Genomic DNA, 27,840 nt, shown 5'->3' on the forward strand with positions numbered 1-27,840 from the left:
CAGCATAGAGGACATTTAATGACAAAGCTGCTAATCAAAATAAATCAACTATCATCTATAATTATTACGGATGTTTAGTTCCGAGTCTAGTGTAAACACATTTACCAAACCACACGGTCTGCAAAAACAATACGGAGCAATAGTGGTTGATTTCTGCTACACATTGTTTCAGCAGCAAGCAGCAGTGATTTGTCATAATCACAGAATAGTTGGGGTTGGAAGGCACCTCTGGTCCAACCCTCTGCTCAAGCAGGGTCACCTATAGCAGGTTGCTCAGGACCAAGTCCAGTCAGGTTTAAAGTATCTCCAAGAATGGAGATATCTGCCATCCCTCTGGGCAACCTGTTCAACCACTCTCAGAATAAAGAAGTGGGGTTTTCTTTGTTTTTTCCCCTGTTCAGAGGGATTTCCTCTATTTCAAGTTTGTGCCTATTGCCTCTCATCCTGTCACTGGGCACCACTGACGGGAGCCTGGCTCAATCTTTACATCTAATCATCATTTGCTCTTTGATATGTTTCATTTTCTTGATTTCCTCCCCACCCCCAAGGACCTCGGCCATCTAAAAATGACATAGGGAAGAGGAACTTGTGCTTGTAGATGGTTGCAAAGTAATCAGATCTCAGCTGTTAGGTAAAAATGGATCCCCAAATCCTACCTGTTTTTCAATGCAAGCAATGCCACCAGCACAAATAAGCAGATGTAACACCAAGCTTAAATCCAGAGAAGACTGAGTCACATTATGTGAGTTTACATTTGTAAACACACACTATCAGCCAGGAGCTTAGAATTTGAATATCTTTTTATTTACAAAATATAAATATACATGTCAGCACATAGCATAGCCACAAAGATCTAAATTTGATGACATCCATACTGCCATGACACACTGATGGGAAAGGCCCTGCTTCGTGGAAGGACAACACAGTTCCAAAGCTAATTGCAATAGACAGGGGTTTGAGTTGAGATAACAGCATTGAGCTGCCAGAAGACAGGGTTGAGAGCAATGTAGGGATACCATAGGCTGACTAAAGTCAACATGAGAACAGTTAAAACAAAAATGGTCTAACTGTCCAAAGGTGAGAATGATCTGTTCTTTTTCTCCCTACACATTACTGTTGATCTTCACAGTTACAGGTCCCATTTCCCCCTGGCATACTTAAAAGGACAAATGAATAGAGTTACTAAGCATTCATCTGAAGCCATTTCACATGCGACTTGCACAACAGCTCAATGTGTTATACTGATACTCTTCCTTGAGCATTAACAGGTGTCACACATTCACTCAAGTGCAGCCAGTCAACAGACCCAGTTAAATGTCCAGAAGAAAACTGCCCAAAAGATAGGGAGAGAATGCATCCAGGAAAAAGGAACCTAACACAACTTCACAGGCATTCCTGCGCATTAACAAGGGTTTCAAAGGAACCATTAGGAACATCTGCACATTTAATGTCATCTTTCTTCCACAAGCAATTTACACAGACTTTTTCGCCAAGGAAAAGATGCTTTCCAATACAGACCAGGTAGCCCACCAAAATATAACAAATCCAGCAGTTATGTGCTCTCTTTGAGTAACACACTCTCAAGAGGGCTGTGGTTAGACAAAAGAAAACCCAGCTGTCTTCAAAAATCGTCCAAGCCAACTTCTGCCCCTGTCACACACCAATAACCACCATTCCTTTCTGAGCAACTTCAGTCAAGACCTGGCCCTAAGCCAGAAAGTCAACATCTCAGGAACTGTTTTGCATGTAGGAATCCAACAGCAATGAGAGCTCTGTCCTTGGACTGGATCTGAGCTACACCCCATGGCAGTCCACTGTGCTAACAAGAGAGTAAGGGATCCTCCTCTCTCCTGCAGAAATCATGCAGCATTAGCATCTGGAGACTCAGCTGGATTGTTCCCATTGTTTCAGCCACCTGCATCAAGAGGAGAAAGACAGGGTGATGTTACAGGCAGGCACAAAAGAGCAGGGGCATTCCATGGTGATATGCTGCTTTTATTTTTATTTAGTACATGTCCTTACCTCCCCCCTAAAGCTGTTTCACAAATAAGCCAACCTTAGTAACATTTCCCTTCCCTCCATTTATATTGTCAGGATTGCTTCCCACCCCAGTGATTTTTCTTTTTTCTTCCTAATAGCAAGATCCTACTATGGCAATTAATTCAGGTGGTGCAAAACACCCTCATATGGCTTAAGAGGCAGTGCATTTGTACACAAGACAAAAAATAGATTTCAGAGCCACCAGTTGATCCCCCTCCTCAAAACAAAGAACAAATACAGCAGTTAAAGTGTAAAACTACAATACACAATATGCACCTGCACATTAACAGCATTCCTCTGGCATACAAATGGCTATCTGTAGCAAAACACTTAAGAATAGCTCTAGTGAAACTAGGTAAGGCCAGAGTGAGGCTGAAGTGCCTGGTGGTCTTTGCGGCCACAGAGAGAGTCACCTCAGGGCAAGTATGCGATCACATGCAAGCCAGAGTACTTATTACAGCCCATCCATGCATGACACAAGGCTCCAATAGAGCCAGCGAGAATTTGCAGCGCAGCCTCTAAGGACCTTTCCAAAACACCTTGCCTCCTTCCACCACTCCCCCTTTATCCTCTGTCCTAGCCAGGTATCATTGACCTAGAGTGTAAAGCATAAAAGAATACTCCCAGCACAACTCCCAATTAGCATGAGCATTCATCAGTTGATCCATTTGAAAGACACCAAAAGGCTAAACTCTAGAAATTAAAGTCTACGTTTGAGCAGCAGGTGTAATCCCATTCTCCTTTAGGTTAGTGCTCAACTCTGGGGAAGCTGGCTTCTGATGCATCAGATATCAAGGTCCCCGACAGCTGTAAATCGGATAGGAAGAAAAAAGGGTCAATGTCAAGTGTAGTAACAGAGACATCAATCTGAAATTGCCTTCTGGGCACATAAGCAACACATCTGTTCTTTGAAAAAAAATACATATTTTTGAAGTCTGATTTCATCAACACAACTTGTCAAATTCTCAGCTGGAAGCAGCGTAACCATACTGGCAACCTAGAGAATTACACAGTTCCCAAATAACATCTTGATTTTACTGAGGAGCAAATCTCTACAAATTGCAAATCTTTTCCTTGTCACCCTATGCCCAGCTCCTATGCTTTCTCCCTCCCTACTGCAGGAGGGACACAGCCAGGACAGTTCTGCTCAAAATTCCCAGCCCTCTTGGTATCTCTCTCCAACTCTGGGACACCAGGTTTTCTTCTACCTTGATGCAGCCTTCTGAAATAGCAACAACTCCTGCTGTTTGACGACTTAGTGAGAATCTTGCATTTAGCTAATCCCAGAGAGACAAGTATACCCCTAGTATCATCCAGGACCCTTCTCTTTTACAAGCAAGAGGTTTCAGACCTTTCAACAGCTCTTCCACAGTCCTGCAAGAATCCTAGGCAAGTTAAGAGCCAGGCTGGATACTGGTGGGTCACGCTACTCAAACATAGTTTGAAGTCCTGTTGTATTATTCTGTTACCTGCTGTGAAGCCAGACTTGGGTTATGAAGGTCAATGGCAGCGAGGGAGGGAATACGGGACTCTGAAACTGTTTTGGTCTCCTTTTTGAGCAATCTGGGATTCCATGCTATAAAATGCAACCAATGCATACAATGTTAAAGAAGCAAATACTGATGCTGTAATGCACACCACTTCTTGCCACTTACTTTGGATCCAGGTTTTATTTAGAGGACATTAAAGTTCGTACCTTCCATTCCTCTCAGTTCAGGGAGATGATTTAATTCTGGCAAATGCACATCTGTCTTGGAGAATTCCCATTTTTTCTTATTTGCCTGAAGGACTGTTTTCTCATTAGAAACCTGCAATCATGTGAATGAGAAATACAAGCTCACATACATACAGAAGAACAAAGTTACTATTGAGCTTTAATCTTAAAATGTATAAACATAGCAAGATCCTACTATGGCAATTAATTCAGGTGGTGCAAAACACCCTCATATGGTTTAAGAGGCAGTGCATTTGTTCACAAGACTAAAAACAGATTTCAGAGCCACCAATTGATCCCCCTCCTCAAAAAGGACAACAAATACAGGAGTTAAAGTATAAAACTACAATACACAATATGCACCTGCACATTAACAGCACTCCTATGACATACAAATGGCAGCTGGAGCTTGCACCAGAACAAAAGTATAGTAAAAGAGACTCTAATGGTTTTAAAGGAATCCACTCTGATCAAATGTAATCTACGCATTAAAAACAGAACAGCCACAACAACAACAACAAGGCATTTAAATGAGACTGCTTTCAAAGATACAATATATTAACCGGAGGGTGGCTTAGCTTAGTTCTCTTTAAAAAGGCAAACATTCCTACCAACACAGAAGAAATATTTTCTAGGCAGTGGGTGCAATGCAGAGTTTTACACTTGTTTTTATGAACAATTTTAACTGTATTTATGATCTGAGAAAATAGAGCCCTGCCCATATTAAATAAAAGTCCTGGATTCTGCATCAACAGCACAGCACATATGGTCCACTTTTCCTGACCTGGCAGGATGCTATGAATCTATTCCATGTCTCAAGGGTATCGCATGCTGGGCCGCTCCCTTTATTTAAAATTGCTGTTTGACACAAGATGTATTTCATATGAGATGACTATTAGGAAATGATCACAGAGGACAACTATAGGAAAAAAAGGGGCAAAACCCATTTTATTTCTAGCTGGGATTTATGGTGAAGGCTGCAACAGAAGGGATTCCTGACATTAAAGCAAATGCTTAAGTTAAGAATTTATTTTTGCTTTGTCAAGGGGGAAAGACAGACAACTTACCGATGTTAGGCTTATACTGTAATGGCCTGCTGGAGAATGTTTTCCTTGCTTTAGAAATGGGTTCAAGTATTTTTTACTCTTCTCCTCAATTCTGTAATCAAAACTGCCCCAAATACATTGTATTAACTTGGGCAACACAACGAATATAAAAATAACAATGAATTTCAGACATGCAACCCCCCCGTCATTAAATACTAAGAGAGAAGAGGCCTACAAATAGAATATCCTCTGTGAGTCCAGTTAGCAGAGAAGTTAAAGTCTCAAAGGATGGGCCATGAATCAAAGAAAGGCCACTACCAGAGCGGCCGGAAGACTGTTACCATCCAGGTGCGCTCTGCCAAACACAGAAACACAGACAGCCTTTGGCTGCATGGATACTCAGAGCTGCTTGAGGAGAAGCTGGGCTTTCTGACCCATATACAACCCTGCACTCAAAAGTTGGTCCTAGCCCTGCCCTGTCCCAAACCCACATCATCACCCTACATCTCTCTCAGCACATCACAATTCTCTGGCAACAGGGAAGATGGACACAGGCTCTTCTAGCTCAGCTCTCATACCTGTAGTTATGATTCCCAGGCACAGGACCTCTCCCGGCATTCATCCTCATACTGGCCGTCGTGGCAGAAAGGTTCTGGATAATAGGAGGAATGACTACGCCTGCATTCTTGGTATAGTCCAAGCTGCTGCTAGAATCTTTCAGGGTGGTTTGAGGGCCTATTTTAAATGGGTTGATTGCACTGCCATAGAGGGTGCTCAGGTTGGACGGTCGCTCTGTCTTCTCTGCATCTGCTTTAGAGCGCTTCACTTTGAATAGCTTTGTCTCTCTGCTCTTTGGGTCAACGTTGAAATCCTGTTTGGAAAAATAAGCATCACATTTTTCTTACAGTAATGTTTAAAAAGTAACTTACAGCAGTGCATGCAGCAAGAGAGGAGAAAAACAAACAAATAAAAAACCCCAAGAGCCTAAATCTGCATGATTCTACAAGGATCTGATGGAGATGGAAATGTTTTAAGCAAAAGCTGTTTTCCATTCAATAGCAGGAGACTTGCCAGGGTTCTGGCATATTCTGGAAATAAGTCATCTTACAATTAGGTAAGGAAGCAATAGAGAAGAACAGCCATATCCTGTGTCACTTGCAAAGCAGCGAAATGAGAAYGGAGTCATGTCACCTCAATGCCACTCTGAAGCCTCCAGTCATAGATGATTCAAAAAGAAAAAAAATATGGACACGGCTTTAACAGGCAAACAGCAGCATATGATGTTTTGCTCATTAAGCTTATTAAGCTGATTTGTACTTTCTCATTGATTTTCCCTCTAGCTCAATATTTGCTAGTAATTGCATCTCGAAGTATTTAAATAGCCACCTGCAGACTGTCAAGTCAAGCCCCAGAGTAACTTGTATCAGCCACACAGTCAAGATCAAAGACACATTTCTACACACAGCCTGCATGCTATATCGCACTGAGCATCAGAGCTGTGGGAGCACGGCCCTAACATACTGTCTTGAACTGAACAGCAAGTCCTTCAGCACTGTTTAGACTCAGAGGCCTACAAAAGTCAGCTTCTTTGGCACATCATACTCACCTAGTCTTTTTTAAATAAAATGTAAAATTTTGCATATACTTTAGTTACACAATTTAACTGCAGCACATACTCATATAGCAATTTTAAGAGATAAAAGAAGAGTTACAGAAAAGAAAGATTAACTAACCTGGAGAGCAAGCATTCTTCTTTCTTCTCCTAAACAACCATCTTTGTCCTTTTTACTGATTTTTGATTTTTTTTGTAACTGATGGTCTCTGGCATCTTTCTGAATCTTTAATTTAAGCTCCTGAGCAAATCTACACTCCATATTATGGAAAAAAAAAGAAAATCAATCATTTCCATTAATCAAAAATCAGTTGGTGTTCAACCCAATCTGTTGTTATAGCTTTTGAAGTAATCAAACAAACTATGCCTTTTTAAGTAAAGAAAAACCAATATATCAATTAAAAACCTTACTGTTGTGATGTGAAACGTGTGTGCTTGTAAAGGTGGTTATACTCACATCAGGTGTAGATGCAGACACTGAGTACGGCATAGGATTTTATTATCCAGTATGCTGTGACACTGGGCACACACTGATTAATTAATGTCATGACCAGGTAATGTGGTAAATATGTCACTGCAATGTGTTCCGGTTCTACCGTTCTCCCATTTCCAATTAGGCTAAAACTAAACAATATCAAGACATTAGCAACTACCAGCCCTGCAAACTCAGCATGGCCTCTTCAAGCCCAATTGCTTCATTTCCTTCTCATATTGGCCKGTTTTAAGCAAGAAAAACTGTTTTACCTTTCAGCAAATCCATCCTTGATAAAGAAATCACACTGCAAGAGTTCAGCACAGGATGGTCTCTTGTCTGGATCAATCTGCAAACACTTCTAGCAGATGTATTAGAAATAAAACAAAGGTTTTAGTATTCCCAAATGAAGTTGAGAAATAATCTGCAAAACTCCCCCTGTTACACTAAGATGAGACATGACAATTGACCTCCAAAGAAAAAGTTTAAAATGGGCACAACTAGCAAATACTAATCACCAATGCGTACTAAGACTCCTTCCATAAGGAATATCTGTCACACAAACAGAACACCCTGCTCCCAGCAAACCTCCCTTATTTTCTATTACATTTGCCTCAGTGCTTACATCATTAGGCACTTCAAATACTGCCAAGTGGCTTTGGTTTATTTTAGTTGCTCAATACATTTATGCTCTGGAATATCATGCAAAAGTACAAAAACATTTGCTGGAAGGAGTCTTCAGAATCAGTTATGAAGCTGTAGGCTTCCTTAACTTCCACACAGACACACAAAGCAAGATCAATGCATGTTTAGATCTAACCCCATGTAGACCTATGTGCTTGCAGTGCTTTCATGAGTAGGTGGAGAGAAGGTTACTAGAAAATACTGCATCAACACAGCTATTCTAACCAGGGAAAAGCAAGTGGCTGTGCATCATTTCCAAAGCATAAAGTTACATAGCAGAAGAGGGGTGAGGCTTGTTGGCATATCATTCACAAGTCAACTGATAGAGAGGTACAGGGGAGAAGCTTTGGACATCACACAAACTCCTTCACTTTTCAAGTCTCCATGCCAGGACCCTGAAATTTCAATCAGTAGGGCACTATATGCTACAATTTGTCCTCAGCAGGTTTGCAGAACCTCTTTTGGCTCTGGAAACAATTGGCTAGTCTCCCCCATCACCCAGGATGGTGGCTGTCACATCCTTGCAGTTCTCCAACTGCCAACCCAAGCAGTTGCTCAGTGCAGACACTTAAGAAAAAGCCAGTTTAACAGTGTCAAATTTTTCTGAAAACTGCAGTCATGTCCCCAAGGAAAGAAACAAATAAATAGAGAAATGTTCATATTCAACTATAGGCAGAACCTCTCCAAAAAGTCAGGAAACTTCCAAAAAGGTCAAATACCTTTGCTAGATCTAGCACTGCAACCGAAAGCTTGGGATATCGTCTGTCCAGAGATTCAATGTCTTTAACTTCAGGCAACCTCACACCAGCAAAGAGGGGATTTTTATAGAACAGCTCTTGGTGTCTTGGAATTAAATTGCCTGGAATCACAATAACAAAGCAACCACATTGAAGAAATGCAGAACAGCCCTGCTGAATATTTGAGAGGCTAACATACTGAGTCAGCATTAGAGTAATGACTATATTCTGGGTCTTCATTCTTCTACACGCACACTCTGAATTGATGCTGTACTTGCAAGTTCCTGGTTCCCCCTTTGTAAAAGGCACTAAAGACTCGTGCTCTCGGCAACAGCTCAGTACACACCGTAGCCTTTCCCCCACACTCTCCTCCCCCAGTCAAAACTTATTTGGCTGTTTAATTCACGGTCAGGCACTTGGAGGCTGACAGGGTGTTCTCACCCAGGCACTTGGTGATATGATAGAGCTGGTCAATGTCAGAGTCTCCAGGGAACAAGGGCTCTCCTGTAAGCATTTCTGTTACCAGACAGCCGATAGCCCATACGTCCACTGCCCTGAAAGAAAAACATCCCAGCTCAGAAGTGCTGGCAAACCCAGCTCAGCACAGCTTCAAGCTAAGCCAGGCCATGTCAGCAAGTCTTCAGCAGATTACGAGTCCCAGCGGCAGCTTGGGCCTCACAAACTGCAAGACAGCTAGCTCCTTTCCAAGTTTATAAGTGCTCTGGCATATGGCAAGGATCCAGCTTTTGAAGCAGGCAGAAACCTGACAAATATAAAATCAGGTTCCAAAAACCAATGCTTTAAAAACTCTAACAACATAACATATTAGTATGCCTTTAGAGAGCATAAAGGTAAGCAGTTGTTCTTTCTGCAGGAATTTGCTCTCTGGGTACACTTACTGAAAATGAACTTTAGGTAACACTGGGGCATGTAGAAACCTGCACAGTTGTATAAACAGAACTGCAAATGGCACAGTGAGTTCTGACCTTGTTTTGCGACACTGAGGCTCCCAGTAAGAAAAATCCTATTTATCCCTTCTCCCCCAAAATGTCTGCCTAGGATTCAGAAGGGCTTTTCTGCCTTCCTACCAGGACTGCAATGTACAGGAGAGAAATCTATTGTAGCCTTCTCCAATACTATTAGCATCCAGACAACTACTACAGAAAACAGGAATGCCTCAACAGTCTCTTGCTCTCCTCTTTTTGAGCTGGAAAAGCCTAGCTCTGGCAGTAATTAAATCCAGGGTGGCAGAAGGAAGACAAAGACTTAAACTTTGCAAGTAGCAATTCAGAGAAAGCAGAACAGCATCCCTTTAACCTTTTTGCCAAGTAAGAGTCCTTTGCCTTCCTGAAAAGCTCCCCCCTGCACCAAACCCCATAACTCTTCCACAGTCTCGCCTGCAGTCTCTTACTTGCCATACTTGATATCTCCCACCAGCAGCTCTGGAGCTCTGTACCATCGGGTTGCTACATAGTCTGTATAAGCTTCCTCAGAAGCTCCTAATGTGCGGGCAAATCCGAAGTCACATAGTTTTACAACACCAGACTGGGAAACTAAAATGTTCTCTGGCTTAATGTCCCGATGTATTATCTGCACAGAGAAAAAGCAAGTTAGGAGGAATAATTCACTATTTCTACAGGGTAAACCAACTAGCTCACCAAAATAGTAGTTTTCTCACATGCAGGTAGAAATTGCGCTTTTGTAGGCATGGAAAATACACAGAGTCTGTAAAATACAGCTATGTACACACAGACAGTGAGCAAGAGCAGACCCAAGTGCGTGTGTGAACACAAAACCTCCATTTTTTTGCACACAGAAGTGTTTACTTCGTATAAGTTTACTTCCTTCATATTTTCTACATGTATGTTTATCATAGGTATTTTACAGGTACAGTTTAGTATGCTTGAAAATCTGGCTTTTACCATAGGTTTAAAAGCTATAGAGATATTATATATAAATAATATATAACATGCAATTTATATATATATACACACACATACAGGTATATGTATTAGATACAAATAAATATTGTGTATGTTAGTAGCAATGTTCCTGCTGAACTCTCTCAAGGCCATACATATCCTGCAGTTAAACATGGAGCATTTAAAGAATTCATAACACAGTGACAGTTTCCGAAATATATATATTTACACAATTATGATTAAATTGTCAAACCTGTCTTAGAAGTAGTGGATAACAAAAGTTTAGCAATGCTGAGGATAAAAAGCAAGCATGCATGCTTACATAGATATGGTGACAAGCAAAATTTTGGAAGAGAGAAAATCTCCCACTGCAAGGTAAAGGTGGTGAGATGACACCTATTTCCAATCTGCATGGATTTCTGGACCCTCGCTTGGAGGCATGCTCACAAATCATTCCGGGACAAGCAACTGGATTAGCTGACCTCATGCTCTGACATTTTATGTGAAACACAGTCACGTCTTCTGCCGTACTTTCACATTCCTTTTCAGTCAAAGCTTGCTTTCACTAAATTTTAATAAATATCACCAGTACACATCTCTGCATCTATTCACTCAAGGTTTTCATAACTGCAGGCTTAAATCCTCATGCACACTTACATTGTGACTGTGACAAAATGCTATTCCTCTTATAATCTGAAACAAGTATTTCCGAACCCTGCTGTAGTCTAGTCCATTTGGAAATGCCTCAAGGTCATCAAGCACTGTGTGATCCACAAATTCGAACACCAGATACCACCGTTTCTTCTTTTTATACACTTCCAGCAGGTTCACGAGATTTTCATGCCTGAGTTGCTGTTATAAAACAGGAAATAGTTTGTGAGAGCATGACAAGATTTAACAGGATGAACTACAAGATGATATACCAAGACCAAACACTTTCAACTGCACCGTAGCTGGTCCATTTCCCTGGACTGCTCTTCTTGGCATGGCACCCTATTCATTTATACTTAAAATCAGCTCACTGACTTTCTAGATTAGGTTTTCTTTTACCAAGGTATTCTACTATAGCCTCAAGGACTACCACCAGCTCAAATATGCAGGTAGCTATCTATTTGTGTAACCTAAAAATAAATAAAATACTGACTCAGGGCATTTCTTGTGGTCAAAATGCTCCATTCTGTTCTGGGAAACATCTTGTGCATTCTGCTCCTTACAATATTCTCTGCATGGAAGAGGTGTCACTGCCTCATGCCCACATCTTGACAAAGCTTTAGAGTAAGCTTATGTCACATAAAAAAGAAATCACAAGGAAGCTATAAACTACTCCCCCTGGGGATAACATGTGAGAAGGAGCAGGATCTCCTATAAAGAGCTGCCACAGCAAAGACGTCAGAGGTCCTGACTAAACCAGAAGGACAAAGCAGGACAGGTCGTGCTGCCAAGTACAGCACGTGCACAGCAAGTCTTTGCCCACCGAGAGAAGAGAACAGCGCATTTAACTGGGACCACCGACACTCCTGGCTAGATCCATAGTTTCACTTACGAACGGCCCAAGAACCAGTAAACACAGCCTGTTCCCATAACAATGGGTTCTGAGACTCAAGCTTCTTGAGGAGATATGCTCATAAAAACGACCAAGCAGCTACATGACTCTGCCTGTCCCCTCACAGAAGGGCCCAAGCAGCACTATCAGCTACTCCTTCCAGAGTACACCATTCAAAGCATCAAAAGGACTGCTGAACATTTGCCACTGGTTTGTTTTTTTAAAAAAACTTGATGTCTCCTTTGTCTGAATCAAAGCAGAGTCATCTCTTCCCTTGAGTATTTCCAATAAGTTTTAGTCGTCTTCTCTTTCATTCTTTCCTCTAAGGCCTCTTTACAAAAATCTTAGATCTCAATTTAAAACAAAACCAAAACAACTGCAATACCTCTGTTCTACCAAGCTGCCAGTTCATCACCAACTATTTAATGCCTACATCTTCATTTGTCCAAGAAGGCTCTCAGAAGACTCTTCTTTGAAGCTCCTACAACACAAAGCATTTCTGTTGGCCTTGCCAGCTTATAAGCATTTACAATAACTAACATGGGCCAGAACACAAGTACATTGAACTGATAAAAGGAAAGGTCAGCATTCCTGCCCAAAAGACTCCATTAACAATCCAACAGCTTCCATTAAACTGCAGCCAGTGCATTTAGAGTAAAAAGTGACAAGTCAAAGATTTAAAGAGTTGTTTTCTCCTTACGCACAGGAATAAATCAGGAGGGTCTCAAGAAAAAGAGTGAGCATATCTTAAATGAAAATAAAGCGGATGCATTTCCCAGTTCATTTATCATCACATTCTAACCAGACCAGGTGACATCTCCAGCCTGTTACACATTAATAACACTGGTTTATATCAGACAACTTCAACAAAACAAATCTCACTACAACGAGGAGTTAGTTATTAGCCTGCAGACCGGCAGGAAAATAACACTAGAGGCTGCCCAAAGGCAGCACCATAATTTGGAGATGGAAGATGACAATTTCAGGGCACAGCACGACCAAGGAAGATGCAGAAAAACCACAGAGAACAGGGACTCAGAAAGGAAATACTCTCCCATCCTGCAGGTTGCCCCAGCAACTCTCCATTGCAGACCTGGCAGGCAGCAGAACCAAAGATCCAGACTTCTCACATGAGCAAGGCCTGAAAAATTAGGTATTTTAAAAAGATGATCTATTATCACATGCACACAGCAGGTGCATACATTTTGTTAACTCTGTGGTCTCACTTCAGCCCTTGAATTTACTTGCTTGTTACCCATTTATACTTCACAGCCCAGGGTCTCTGGGATAGCTTTCAGCTGCACAGGAGGCAGATCTGTGTTCACCTAAAGGGGAGAGGTAAACATGGGGGAGGTCCTCCAGGTACAGGTGCGGCACACTCTGGAGAAACTCAGCTCCGACATGCTGAGCTGTAGCTACCCAGACTCTGCCTTCCCTGGCCAGCATTACAAGCCATTGAAGTGTTTCCCAACACCAAGGCTTGGACTCAAGCCACCATGACAGCAACTTCCATCTTGGCGTCATCCACCATAGACATTTCTCCACATTGCTGTTTCCAGCACAGGAGGTGCAGCAAGACACTGCCAACTTCAATAGGAGCAAACAGCAGCTGTGATGCTGAGAGTTGGCAAGCATTTCTGATTTAAACAGCAAGCAAAAGTGGGTTTGGGGGAGCAACTTGATAAGGAGAGAAGAGGGAGCAACAGAAGCTCACAACCTGGGCCTCAGTAACAGCCAGCCCCACTAAGGCCTTTGCAGCTGCAATCCTGTCACAGGCAGAGGAGTGGCTGTGCTAGGCAGCACTGCTACAGAGGTGGTCAGCAGACAACCATTAAAGAGTTTACCTTAACTCTTCCTGTTGAGCTTCAGTATCAAAGCCAATTCACTCCTTGTTCAGCTGTGAGAGGACACCTTTACTGAGCTATATATGGAAGTGTTCCTTTTGCCAAGTTGCCATTGACCCAGGAACACAAGTTCATTTCCAACATACCTTGCAGGTGCTAYGTGCTTTGACTCAGTAACTAAGCAAGGCTTGCCAACAGGCCAGCTACAATCCACACTCCCATAGATCTGCTTTAACTCAGTTCAAGGCAACAACACTTTCATCATCTGGCTGCATCTCAAGCACCAGCAAGTACATTTCTGTTCAAACCTAAGAGTCCATAACTCTTGCATGGATGGAAGAGGTCACATTTTTGCCTTCACAGCATAGGGACTGAAGCCTGGCAGACTTCTGAAGAGATGCTTGTTCAAGTCAAGTTTAGAGACAAGGGAGGCTGGCACACACCGCCACCTCCAGAACACTCAATATCAAAGGAAAAGTCTAGGTGCTCACCAACTACCCTAAAACTTCCCTTTTGTTTCCTCTCCAGGCACATCACCCAAATCCCAAAACTTAAAACTACCAAGTGTGTCACACACAGGAATATACACTCCTCTGTGCCCAACACCTGTTCAACAGGCCAAGGTTTCTAGCAGGTCTCCTGCGGGTAAGGCAGCATGCTCCACACCACTCCCTGGAGCTGGCACGGAAGAAGTACAATGCTGCCACAGCTACTGCTGCTGCTAGAGGTTACAGTGGAGAACACGGAGGCTGAAGGTAGTCAAAAAAGCAAGCAGAACAATATAGAGCTGTCCCAGCTCACAAGCCCATACTGCATCCTTATTCTCCTAGCCACAAAGAAAGGTGGCTGAAAAACCTGACAAGGAAGCAGATTAGGAGCTTGCAAAAGCTGAAGTTTCTGGAGAGCTTCCCTTATAGATCATCTACAGACAATGAAATTACGTTTAACAAACCAAGTTCCACAACACGGCTATAGAGTTCCCCACCACAAGACACTGCTGAGGAGGAATCCACACAGGAGTATAAAACACATCCACAACTGATACCAGATGAGCCACAGGCTCAAACAGCAATGGACATAGTGCCAGCTGGCTTCAGCCTCCAGCCTCAGGGCTAACCACTGACTGAGAATATTCAGGAAATTTGATACCTGTCTCTCCTCCAGCCTCCAGCCTCATCAAGGCAGGACAAGGCTGTCAAGAAAGAGCCATAAACCCCCCCCTTTCCTAGAAGCACATTTCCACAGCAGGTAAGACTAGCACCCTGTCTGGCTAAGTCCCCTGTCCACATCCAGGTTATTATCCACCTGCAGGTGGGAGAAGCATCTGTCTCTCCTATCTACAGGAACTGATTTGCAGCCAATTTACCAGAGTAAGGTCCTGCCCTTGGGTACTTAATAGAAGGGGTCATGCTCAATTACCACCAAGAGTGAGCTCCTTTCCTTTGGCTTTTCCCTGCTGAAGACAGGCTTCGCAGACTCACACTTCTTACCAAGCCAGGGCTAGTCAGGCACAGCTAGTATAACACCTAGCCAAAACGAAAAGCAGCTCTATAGGGATGCAACTCAAGGGCCAAACAAATCCACCATGGCAGGGCTACTTGTGGAAATACAGACACCATCTGATCAAGTCTCTTCTGTTTTGTTCTTTTTCTGTTTTTTTTCCTTTCTCATTTATATTGCTTAAGCTGATGGTAAGTCATTAGAACTGGGTTCTCCCTCCAGAAAGGCTTTCACAGCTGACCCAGTATCTGAAAGTTACACCTAGCTATAACTTCACTGGGCAAACACCACTCCTTAAGGGACTTTAAAGGCAGTCTCAGGAAGCAATTTCGACTCAAGCTCCCAAACCCTTCTACTCTCCACAGGCAGAGCAGATCCATACTCACCAGCTTTGAACAATTCACAGGTTGACTGCAAGGCAAATTCAGACCACAGACATAAATTTAGTATTCTGCTTTAAGAAGCCATTTGCCTTCAAAAAGACACTTAAACACATTGCTAGGCTTCAAACCACACACTTCAGATATGTCCTGAGCATGGCTGAAACCAGACATGACCAAATAGCAGGACACAGCCACCTTCCTTCACTAGGAGGGCCTGCACAGCCCTGCTCCCTTACTCACCTTCAGCAGCTTGATTTCCCGCAGGGCCATCTTCTTCACCATCGCATCATCCTCACTTTCCAGGAACTTCTTGACCGCGACAATTTGCCCACTGTCTTTGTTTCTGCATTTAGTCACCACTCCGTAGCTGCCTTCCCCCACCAGACCAAGAGCCTGATACTTCTCCATGACCGGGGAGTTCCCTCTGCAGGAGGAAGCAGGGATTAGCACAGGCCGCAGCAGAGGAAAGAGGCTCTGATCTCTCCGGGGGCAGCTCGACTCTCCGTCGSCAAAGCGTCGCTCGTCGCCGCCTGCCCCTCGCCCCCTTCCAGCCGGTGCGGGCTCGGCCGAACGCCACCCGTAACCGGGGGCAACGGTAGCCGCCGCCACCGTCACACCGGAATACCCAACGTCCGCCGCGCGCCGCTCCCTCCCCCCACCCCCGATCCCGGCCGTAACGGCCGCCGCCGCACGCACCACAGCAACCTCCCTGTAACGCGCAACAACCGCCACGCGCGCGCGCGCGCGCCGCACCTGCTTCACCGTAAGAGCCGCGGCGCGCCCCGCCCCCTGCCCCGCCCCAGCGGCTGCCGCGCGCCGCGTCCCCCGCCCCGCCGTAACGGCCGTCGCGCGTCGTTCAGTTGGCTCGCTGTGGGCTTGTTCAATGTCAGAAAGGGAGCGTGTCGCTGTAGGAAGCCCCTTTTGTTCCGTACGGGCTTCGCAAACATTCCTAAGGTGCTTTGGTGTCTTGCAGTTGAATGTGATTGCATGTAGGTGTGAATTGTCTGGTGTTGTGGGACTCCCTCCGAACAAAGCTCTTGTAGGGGACGTGTCAGCAGTAGGAAGAATGGGAAACAAACAGCCAAAATGTCCTTGAAGAGGAGGGTTTTCTGAGTCCCGCACAGGATGTAGTCTGTCTCTAGTTACTCCGTGCTCTAATTTGTAAGGGGGTGAAATACTCCTTAACATAAATGAATAGAAGAAAAATCAGATTTTGTGTGGTTTTTTTGAAGCTCCACAGGGGATGGGCTGAGCCCGTCCCTGCGGAGCACTGGGAGTAGGTTGTGGAGCTGAGGAAGAGATCTAGAGGCCTGTCTCATCCCTGCTGCTGCCTGGGCTGTCCATAGTGCTGCTCTCACCCGTCTGCCTTGGTGCTTATTCTGCGCTGTGGCCAAGGAAGCGAGCAGCTCTCTGTCATAGGACTTCTGTCTCTCCCTAGGTGTTACAGCTCCCAGCATCCAACTCCCAGCTCCCACCAGGCCATGGGTTTAACAACAGCCCATTGGAACAAATGGGAGAAAATGTTAATCTATTCTTCTTTTTTACTTTCCATTGGCTTTTTAAGGTCTTCAAATTCTTGGTGAGGGCTTAGGCACAGTAATTTTCCTCTCAGGGTGTCAGATCAGTGTTTTGGTGCTTTTCAAATGCTATAGGTCTCAAAAGGAGAAGAAAAGCCAGGGTAGTGAGCCCTTTCTCAGGAGTAAAACACATCAGCTGTTTGTCCTTTCTAGTAAGCTAGTGTTAAAGGTTGTTTTCTGAGGTGCCTCACTCACATCAGGATGTGACCTTTTAGTGTTTTGCACTGAGTGTTGAGATGCAACTGGATGATGACCCCTGAAACTCATGTCAGGATGGTGGGCAGGATGAAGAAAATGGAGTAACTTGCAATAAGAAAGTGGCACAGCAAAACACCCTCCTTACTCTGGACACAAATTACCAAGAAAGTTAAGTAAGTACATGAAGAGGGAGACTCTCAGAGTCTGATTCTCAGTTGCCTTCATCTCCCTTGGACCCCTGTGGAGACATGAAGCTCTCTCACCAAGCATGGAGGGGTTCAGACCCATCAGGGGTGCTATGACAGGGACCATGTCAAGGTGAGAATAAACCCCTATGCTCAGTCTGAGCAGGTGATGGGTAGGGCTTCACTAGTTTCCTGTCAGAGGGAGTGGAAAGATACATGCTGAGTTTAAGGAAACCCAACTTGGCTTTTGTGGCTCATCTTCTCAGCAAGTGGGAATAATTCCTGATGGTGCGTCTGCAGCCTTTTGTAGCCAAGCTGACCACCTCAAAGGAGATGCACTTCATTCAAAGCAAGGTGGCCTCAACACTTTCCATGTTAGTTTTTGCAATTGGCTTTTTATGGGAAACACCTCTCCAATAGAAGTTTCTTTGTCCTCAGGGGGAACGACAATGATCAGACAGGAGAAGAGAGAAGACAGGACAAGCAGTCCCCTGAGACAGCTTTTCTTGCATTCACTCTTCCCTTAATAATTTCTGAATTTTGTGGGTCACTTCTAATTTAATGTTTTGTAACATTTTCTGTAAGGAGATGTGTGCAGTATTTTGAATTGCCTCCCAGAAAATCAGTCCAAGCACTGCCATTCAACTTCATTGCTCTATTACTTCACACCCTTTTATTTTATTCATGGAAGTAAAGTATACCAAGTGTGTATATATGTCCATCTATCATTTGCTTGTAGAACCTTTCTCTCAGCTGACGATGTCAATGGTGAGGACCAGGACTAGGATGTCAGATGGGGGAAAGTCCAGTGAGCCCATCAGTGGATGAAACACGACCTGTTGCCCATGCAGTGAATTAGGAGCAGGAATTTACTCTTCTTGCAATGATTACATTTGTAAGTGCTTATGGATGTTTCTCCTGTTAATGGCAGAAGAATTTTCAGGAGCACAGAAAGAAGCCTACTCTACAGCAGGCCGTTGAAATGCTCTGTGACCTTGTGTTCTTAGGGGTCATGTTTTGCTCTCAAGGAGCTGAGGTTTGTTTCCTTCAGGGGGAGCTCAGCCTGTGAATCAAGCTGCAATTCAGTTGTGAGCTGCCTCACAACTGTGGCTGGGGAGAATTTGCATCCTGTCCCTGGTGGCCTTTGTGGCAGTGGAGCGAGAGGATATGTTCCCTTTATGTGGGTGCCACCAAAGGTCTCAATTCCTCACCCGTCTGTGGGGAGGTGAGGCAATGGTGGGTTATGGTATTTGACCTGTTCAGAAGGTATGTGATTATTGGTGGTGGTGCAGTCTGGCTGATCCTTGTGGGGTTAGTGTCTGCCACTACCTTGTCTTCTGCTGCTTTTCCTGATTGCTGCCTGTGTCCTTGGCCTCCGTGCAAGAGATTAATGGGGCAGCTTCCTGCAGTGAATGGTAAGACACCTCATTTGTGATCTGGTAAGGTCCTACAGAGGCACATGTTCATTCAGGGGGGCCTCCCCTTTGCCTCTGCCTTCTTCAGGCCCTCTGCAAGTGCTTGTGTCCATCGCAAGCAGAGTTCTTGGCACTGCAGTCTGAAGGCTACCCAAATATCACCTTGTTGCACTAAAATTGCATTTGTTTTTTGTCCCTGGCAAGTGAATGCCCAGGGATGACTCTTCAGTGCTGTTCAAACTCTGTGAGGTATCTAGGGTTAATCACATTTCTGTGCCCTGTGCCTCTTGCAAGGTTCATGCAGTCTGCTCCTCTGCAAGCAGGAGGATCCTGGGGGCAGGAGACAATCCTGGATATGTGGCTCTCAGACTTGTTCTTTGGGTTGTGAAGGACAAGGTTAGATGTACACAAGCTCTGCAAGTTGCTTGTGCATCAAATGAACCCTTATTATAGGCAGGTACATATTCAAGCATCATGGTAGAGACATCAATGCATAAAAAGAATAGAATCTGGTCAGTCTGACTTGGAAATTTGATGGTGCAGGATGACATATTTCATCTTGATATCTGATTCCTGTCTGAGAGCAACAGCTTGCTGGCTTGGACACGACTGCATGCAGAAGGCTCTTGGACAATGTGCGGAGGGATGCTGCACAGGAACMTAGAGAAGTAGGCAAAAGAAGTTAATGGCATCCTCATGAACACATGAAAACATCTCCAAGCTCCTCCAGAAGCACCAGGTTTCCAGGCCAGTTTCTGCACCGCTTACCTACTCCCAAAATCCCAGCAGCAAGTGGTCTCAGAAGGGCTGATACAAAGCAGCACAGCACCATCTGCTGTTGTTGGTGTTTGTGAGAAGCCATGCTGGGGCAGAGCAAAGGCTGGCTCAGGCTGGCTGTGTGTGCAGCTGCTCTGTCCAGTGCCTGGCAGAGCTCACTTACCAGTGTGGCTTTGAGACCAACCACCATAGGAATGGAAGGGCCCCACAACCCCAGCCACGTTTTCCCGTCTGCTCCTACTTAAGTTTTGCTCTTTTTGACTACTCATCTCCTAGTTCTCCACAGAAACAACTCTCACAGGAGTCTGATYCATCACTCTCATGAAAAATACACTTCTTCTTTTTTTTTTCTTTTTTTTTTTTAACCTCTGCTAGAGTTTTCCCACAAGTTACTATCTCAGAGGTTGTATTGCAGTCTTTGACTTTCCTCCTCGGCAAGAGAAACAATTCTGAGGTGTAAACTGAGTGGAAATACACTACCTCCATAGAGCTGGCTCAGCAGCAGCAGCAAAAACACTCCCTGTCAAGTGGCTGCAATACAATTTTCAGTCCAACTTGAGGAATTCCTGCAGCATATGACTGATGTTGCCAGGACTCCAGGCTGCATCTCCTAAGACCTGAGATGAATAAGGTGACTGGTAAAAAAGGAAATTCTGCAGCTTCTTGTAATGGCTGTAGGATTTTCCAGTGCTGAAACTGCTGATGCTTTCAAGGGTACCTTTGGGATGCAGCATTATACATTGCCTTTTACTGCAGACATTACAAAGGGATCCTACCCCGTAAAACTACAACAATACCAAGAAGCTGTACCAATACTGGGTTTGTTGACCACCTTTGCCATTATCCTGTGCCCCTAGCTGTGGAAAGAGACACCAGTTTGCCACCACTGCATATGACAAAGCACATAATGTCCCCAGAAGTAAGCAAGAGAGCAAAGCCATTGTCACAGAAGAGAAGTCACAGAATCACAGAATGGGTAAGGTTGGAAGGGACCTCAGGAGATCATCTAGTCCAACCTCCCTGCTCAAGCAGGGTCACCTAGAACATGTTAGACAGGGTTGCATCCAGGTGGGTTTTGAATATCTCCAGAGAAGGAGACACCACAACCTCTCTGGGCAACCTGTGCCAGGGCTCTGTCACTCCCACAGTGAAGAAATTCCCCCCCCCCCCCCCCCCCCCCGTTCAGGTGGAACTTCCTGTGGTTCAGTTTTTGCCCATTGCCTCTTGTCCCTTCAGATGGGACAACTGAAAAGAATTTATCCCCATCCCCTTGACACCTTCCCTCAGGTACTTACACACATTGATAAGATCCCCCCCTCAGTCTTCTCTTCCCCAGGCTAAACAGGCCCAGCTTTTGCAGCCGTTCCTCATAGGGCAGATACTCCAGCCCTCTGATCACTTGGTAGCCCTACGCTGGACATCCCTCCAGTACCTCCATGTCTCTCTTGTACTGGGAAGCCCAGAACTGGACGCAGGACTCGAGGCCTCACCAGGGCTGAGTAGAGTGGTAGGATCTCCTCCCTCGACCTGCTGGCAACACTCTTCCTAATGCACCCCAGGATACCATTGGCTTTCTTGGCCACAAGGGCACATTGCTGGCTTATGGTCAACTTGTTGTCCACCAGCACTCCCAGGTCCTTCTCTGCAGAGCTGCTTTCCAGCAAGTCAGCCCCCAGCTTGTACTGGTGCCGAGGGTTATTTTTCCCTCGGTGCAGGACTCTGCACTTGCCCTTGTTGAACCTCATGAAGTTCCTCTCCGTCCAACTCTCCAGCCTGTCCAGATCTCTCTGAATGGCAGCACTGCCCTCAGGTTATCAGCCACTCCTCCCAGCTTGCTATCATCAGCAGACTTGCTGAGGAGGCACTCTGTCCCCTCATCCAGGTTGTTGGTGAAAAAGTTGAACAGAATGGGACCTGGTACTGAGCCCTGAGGGACACCACCAGCCACAGGCCTCCAACTAGACTCCGCGCCACTGAGGACAACCCTCTGAACTCTGCCTTTCAGCCAGTTCTCAATCCACCTCAAGTCAGAGCAGAATGGATATCACCTGCATTCTGCCATGGGATTCTCAGGCTTTGTGTTACAGGAAGCCAAGGGATTTTACTAAGGAAGACTTGCCATCATTACAAACTAGATCTCTGGTTGCTCCTCTTCCTGAGCCTGAAGAGCAGAGGTGAGGCACATCCCCCTGAGAGGCAGGTAACTTCTTCAGAGTAGTCTTGTCTTTGCAAAGATGGACCAGAGGTGGCCAAGCCTCAGGGGAAAGCTGGCAGTCAGCTTTCCAAGAGGTGTGAGTGCTATGGACAAAGCCGGTAACCCGGCAGAAAGAGTCAGAGTCCATGCAGTGGACATTAAGGAATCTTAAATGTGAAGCACATCCCAGACAGAGGCAGGAGGGTCTCCCTAAAGCATGAAAATACAGTCCTGGGAAAGAAGCTGAAAGAAACACAGTTGCATCACTGCAGCTTGGCTCACTGCAAGTTTCAGCTCGGCAAGAGGAAACCAAACTGGCTCCTGGGCAACCAAATGGGGAGAAGAGCCCACACACAGACAATGGGGATTCAAGCTGTTTACTGCTGTATGAAGAGGCAGGGGCAGGACCAGCCACCAGCAGGGGAAAAGAGCTAGTGGCCTGCACTTCTCTGTGGTTGCAGCTGATCCTGCCATCCAGAACTGTACAGAACCTCTATTCAGTCACAGCAAGGATGTCCTCATGGGCCCATTTGGGACTGTTCTCTTTCCCAGCACCGTTCTGGCCAAGGAGCTGGGACCATCCTGAAGGGAAGGTCACTAGAGCTTCTAGAGAACAGCAGTTCTGCTGCTTCTCAGCCAGAAAACACAGCTGCTGAGAGCCCTGCCCAGCTGTCTGGCTTTTCTTCCTGCCAAAGATATCCAACACCCTCTGTTTAACAAACCACACAGCACTGGGCCTACTCTAACCACAAATTACACCTTCACAACTGAAGGGAATAAAAAGGTTTCACCTCCCTGCTGGCAACAAGTCTCTTCTGTTAAAATCCCCTTCAGTTTTAGACATCATGATTGTTCATTTCTGTTGACCCAGGCAAGGCGTCTCTGTCAGACCATTACATTGCTCTGTGTTCAGAGCCATCTTCCTCTTCAGGTACTGTTTTACAGCCACTAAAGACCCAGCCCTACGTTTTTCTCCAAACAGAAGACATATTGGGCTCTTAATTGAAGAGCTACAGAGACACCAGTTACTCAGAGGTGAAACAGCATTTCAACAGCGTGGTGAAAAGTGCAGCTCCCACACCCACAACCCTGGTTATTTTGAATCTGTGCTATGCATCAAATACATGGCGAGCTATTTTCAAACCTTTCTTTTTAAAATCAAGCAACTTTTGTTTCTGCTAATTTTTTTTGGCCGAGCATCTCCAAACTTGTTGGAAAATAATGTCATCTTCTCTTAAAACGAAACTGTGTGCCGCTCCACTTAGCAAAGTAGCTGCAGGTTTTGTCAGAAGGTTACACAGATTGCACCACTATAGCTTAGATCTTATTTGTTTACCCAGGCTTCAATAAAGAGCGCTTTTTATACTTTGCACCTTACAGCAATTCAGCTGAGGCATCTTTGGAAAACCGCACACAAAAGCCATGCACCCAAAACACGCACCAAGCCCTGGCAGACAAACGGGTAAGCAAGTGCAAAGCCCAGGCTGCACCTCTTCAGTCACCCAAGGTATATCAGCTCTTCACACATGGAAGTGCATACTCACACAAAAGCATCTGCAAGGAACAGCCTGGTCCAAAGGGAGACATCTTCTGCTATTATGGACTCCATGTTTGCTTCTTTACTGCCTTTTAGCTAAATTACAAACAGTTGTTCATTTCCTTCTTCTAATACCGGGTTTTGATGCTGTTTATGCGCATGATTTATACTGTTTATACCACTTCTATGTTGTTTATGCTGTGCTTTATACTGGCTGAAAAAGAGCTCTTGGTCTATGTGAGCTGCCTCACAGCTGAAGGCGCTTTGTGGTTACAGCAATAAAAACACCGCAAAAGCTTTTTGGATTCATGTTACAGTTGAAAAGGCCAGTGCCCACACTACCTGAGTTTGGGTTAATCATAAAGAGATTGTCGTATCCGCTAAACCCAGAGCTACCCTCCCAAGAGCCATGCTATTTGGAGGATAGGAATTTATCTAAAATAAACGCCAAACATTATGCCTTCCAAACTGAACTGACTTCAACTGATCCTAAGAAAACCATCCGAAGCCCCAGGGACCCAGCTCTGATTGAAGGGTGCTTTTGGGACACCCTGATCTGTTTGCAAACAGCATCGCTTCCAGATAGGGCTTAGGAACAGCAAGTAGGGAAGTTTAAACAGCAAACTTCCAGCAATCTCCCAAAGCTGCAGTTTCACACAGCATAGGCGCTCCTAGGAAGCAAGAACTGCTCCCAAGCTCCCTCCACAGCAAAAAGCTGCTCCTTCTCAACAGCCTGCCATCCCTCCCCTCCACCTCAGCTCTCAAGGACCCCCAAATCTCTTTGCTTTGGCTGCTGAGCTGGAGCAACTCTCTTATCAGGGCATCCCTCAAAAGCCTCACTGAGCCAGAGCCACCTCCCACAGGGAGCTCCCCCAAAAGCTGTTTTTTCAATCAAACAAAGAAGCTGTTTTCTTTAAACAGCAGCAACACAACTTCGGAACAACAGCTCCATGGTTCTGGAATTAAGTTCACCTTTCAAATAGGGAAAACGTAAAGTAACTGGTCACACAGCCAAAACAGAAACTAAAAGCCTCTTAACAGACTCTGCCTGGTCACAATGCCTTTCCAGGGAGTCCGGCTCCTRGCCTTGGCTGCAGCTAACTCTGGGCTTGCACTTGTCCTCTCCATCCCTGGGGAGCTCCTGGTCACACCCATATGGCTCCTACCTCATTTCAGGCACTTGCCGGCACTCCCTGGAGGCTCCTCAACTCCTCTGCCTCCACTGTGCTCCAGTAGTGCCCCAGGGAGGTGCTGAACTGCCTCTGGGGGGGGGGGGGGGGGGGGAGGGGAGACTGAGCGAGTGAAATGGGGGAAGCAGGGTGAGACATCGGGAGAACAAGCCCGGCAGATCATACCTGCCTTGGCCGACTTTAGGAAGCTTGCTGTCACACTGCCCTGTTTCCACTAATGAAATAGGCTCCCTGCTCGTGCTCCTTGGGGAAGCTTCATTATGGTGCTCCCTGGCTGCTCTATCCTCTCCTTCTCTGACCTGCTCTTCTACCTCTTTCCCAAAGATCAAGACTCCAGGCAAAAATCAGAGCAATCATGCTCTGAAGCTGAAGGTACTCCCAGCACTTTTTTCCTGTCTCAACCCGACATGGGGCTCCCCAGGGATCCCTGCTCTATTGTAACACCAGGAACTCATTTGACTCCAGCAGTGAATACATACTGCCACTTCTCCCCAGCAGAGGCCAGTCTGTCTGCTCCATGTGCTTTGTACTTCCACATTAACGTCCTGCTGACCACTTTCCTCCTAGTTAGTGGGCTATACCTCGAAGCCTCTTAAGCCTTTTATACTGATCATTTCTTAAACTCCCAGGAGCTGCGTACAACTTGTAGAAGTACAGAAACCATCCCTGCTAGCCTTCCTTTTCCATGCAGCCTGCTAAACCTCAATAAATTATCATTTCTTATTTTACTGTCATTGAATTCTGCTCTCCCTGCTTGAGGGGTCACAGACCTCTATGGCTTTAGGTAAGCATAGACAAACCACTTGCTCTGCCTGTCCCTCAGCCCTTGGGTGCAACAGTTTCCCTGGGCCCTTGTGATGGCAGGAAGCTGCAATCTGCTTCCCTTTTGGGGCCAACCACACTGACCCTTCCTGCACCTACTGTCTCTCCTCCACAGGGAGGGGAGAGGAAATCTTCCCATGATTTCCAATGACTGCAAACCCCTCTTCCTCAGGAATGGAGGCTCTACCTTTCTGCCCGCTGCTGCCAATGGTAACAGTAGCATTTCAGAGAGGCGGCTGGCCTCAGCTGCCCAGTGCCTCTTCCCTAGACTGCTGGTATCAGGGAACCCGTGTTTTTTAAGAGTATGTTCAGAAAACACCTGCCACCCCTTGCCTTTGCCCTGGCCAGTAAGGCACCCTTGCAGCCTTGCCTGGAGTTGTACTTTACACCATCTACTTTACATCATCCCCCTTGCATCCTCCTCCCTCAGTAGCACCATGGTCCAACAACAGCATCACTGAATGTCCTGCAAAACAACCTTCTTGTCTCCACGAGTTTATCCAGAGGAGATAGGCAAAAGAGCTAGTTCTGAGGTCTTTAGTCCTTTTCCCCTCTAGCATTACTATACATTTGGCAGCTTCCTGAGCTACAGGAGTGCTCCTAATTTTCCAGAGAAACTCCTGTTGTAAAGGCCAAATTGGCACAAAGTGTATCTGCTTGGGTGCTGGGTGCCCGGCCTGCAGGCACCAGCCATGACTTGGCATCCTGGATAGGGACAGGAGCACTCCGTCTTCCCGCCTCTCTGGCTTGTCAGGTATGGGCAGCACATGCCAGGTTTGCCATGTGGGGAAGGCACCTCGGCAAGGAACGTCAGACCTGCAGCTGCCTCAGTTCGTCAGCTGCTGACAATCTTAAAGGTCTGGCTTTGGGCAAACCACATGCACTGCTTGTGCTCCCTGTACTGGCTGTGCCACTGCCTTTGATGGACAGGAGTACCCCAAAATTCCCAGCAGGCAGCTCCTGCCCCCATCTCTACAGCAGAGCCAAAAGCCCTCCCAATCTTTCCTTGGTAAAATGAGAGGGGCTGAGCTCCTTAGCATCATGCCACCCTGTTTTGAAGTGTTTTCTCTGCTGAAGGAGGAGGAGCCCTCTAGTTCTGGGTTCATTGATCCCCTGCCCAGCAGGAATGTTTGCTTGGGCATGGATAAGCCGCACCTCTGATGACGGTAACACGCATCACTCTCCCTGTTTTGATACGGTATCAGCTCGGTTTATCAGGACATACACAAAACCTGCTTGCTCCAAAACTCTTCCCTTCTGGCCAGCTGTCCCAGCACAGCAGGCAGGGGCTGTGCCTGAGCTGAGCTCACCTCTTATTTCCAGGCATCTTAAGAGCAGCTTTCAAGTCCTTATTTACTTTTTCAGTCTGTGCAGGAAGTCTGAGCTAAAAAAAAAAAAAAATGTTACCCAGATAGAAGTGTAATTACCCCGGCACGCCTGCATTCCTGCTCCAGGCTCAGGCGGGGGACTGACTCCTCCTTGTCAGTGCAGGCATACTCCAGCCAGGAAGAGGAACTGATCCCTGGAGATCATTGCCACAAACGTGTGCAACTGAAACCTCCCGCCATGCTGAAACAGATATTATCGGATATGTACATCGATCCGGAGCTGCTGGCAGAACTCAGTGAGGAGCAGAAGCAGATCCTCTTTTTCAAAATGAGGCAAGAGCAGATCAGACGGTGGAAGGAAAGAGAAGCTGCTGCCGACAAGATTTCAGCCAAGAAGCCACCATTGAGAAAAGGTAAGTCTCTGCTGGCCAGCTGCTTCCACCTCAAACGCAGCTTTGACCGAGTCAACTGCTCCCTAGACAGAAGGAGCAAATTGGCCCCAGAGTCATTTCTTCTTCTAGGGACACATTATAGTCATATTTCCAAACCAGAACTAAACCCATCTCCAATGGGGATACTTCTGTACTGGCATCCAGCTTGTTTCACTCTCTGGCCCAGGCTCAGACACACTCTGTCCATCTCCAAACCACTAATTCCCCTTCCTGGTAAGACATGGTTTATCTCCTGGGATATGAGATGCATCTCATAAGTGACTGACTGAGTGGACCCTCTGGATCTGTGTATAGAATAATCATGGATATGAATGCCTATCCTGCAGCGCTAGCAACAAGCCTGCGACATATATGAGCTTGGTGAGTGCCATTACTTAGGCTGAGGCACTAATCTGCTGGGGTTGCCTGTTGGGCCTTTAGACTTGAAATCCCCTTGCCAGGATTACGCAGCATCCTGGCTTACAGCTGCCAGGGAGTCCTCTTCCTCCAGCCATATCCCACCTGCTCCGTTTGCAGGTAGCCCAGCCTCACACAGTCCCTGAATAAGGGATTTGAGGAGGGCTGTGGCAAGGAATTAGAGGAAGGCAAGGAAACATTGCCTTTGGGTTTGGAAACACTTCCTTTATTGATAGAGAATGACCCTAGCTCCAGCATTGTGAAATGAAATG

At 45.7% G+C, this 27,840-nt stretch overlaps 2 protein-coding genes across 2 annotated transcripts in view; one reads left to right on the top strand and one right to left on the bottom strand.

Moving 5' to 3' along the window:
• Positions 1–835: 835 nt before the first annotated feature.
• CDKL2 (cyclin dependent kinase like 2) lies at positions 836–15,919 on the bottom strand. Its single transcript, XM_085309686.1, has 13 exons — positions 15,738–15,919; positions 10,885–11,079; positions 9,717–9,895; positions 8,747–8,859; positions 8,288–8,427; positions 7,157–7,245; positions 6,534–6,663; positions 5,379–5,671; positions 4,822–4,912; positions 3,737–3,848; positions 3,510–3,616; positions 2,752–2,847; positions 836–1,915 (listed from the first exon to the last, which is right to left on the bottom strand). The coding sequence occupies exons 1-12, from the start codon at positions 15,903–15,905 to the stop codon at positions 2,788–2,790; spliced, it is 1,677 nt and encodes a 558-aa protein (XP_085165812.1). The 5' UTR covers positions 15,906–15,919; the 3' UTR covers positions 836–1,915; positions 2,752–2,787.
• Positions 15,920–26,775: 10,856 nt separating this feature from the next.
• Positions 26,776–27,840, top strand: part of SH2D4A (SH2 domain containing 4A) — a 13,850-nt gene continuing 12,785 nt past the window's right edge. Inside the window, exon 1 of the mRNA XM_085309696.1 lies at positions 26,776–27,133. Coding sequence (XP_085165822.1) covers positions 26,959–27,133 — 175 coding nt within the window. The 5' untranslated portion in view covers positions 26,776–26,958. The remainder of the gene's footprint in view (positions 27,134–27,840) is intronic.

Source organism: Rhea americana, unplaced genomic scaffold (assembly GCF_003343005.1).
Source record: "Rhea americana isolate MKP2758 unplaced genomic scaffold, rheAme1 scaffold_107, whole genome shotgun sequence".
NCBI classification, from domain to species: Eukaryota; Metazoa; Chordata; class Aves; order Rheiformes; family Rheidae; genus Rhea; species Rhea americana.

Bases quoted from the DNA above. Each gene is read 5' to 3' on its own strand.
- CDKL2 (XM_085309686.1), bottom strand. From the start codon at position 15,905: ATGGAGAAGTATCAGGCTCTTGGTCTGGTGGGGGAAGGCAGCTACGGA. The intron at 8,428-8,746 runs GTGAGAACACCC...TTGTGATTCCAG, and splicing joins TCATATCACCAAGTGCCTGG to GCAATTTAATTCCAAGACAC. The intron at 3,849-4,821 runs GTAAGTTGTCTG...ACATGATTGCAG, and splicing joins ACAGTATAAGCCTAACATCG to GTTTCTAATGAGAAAACAGT.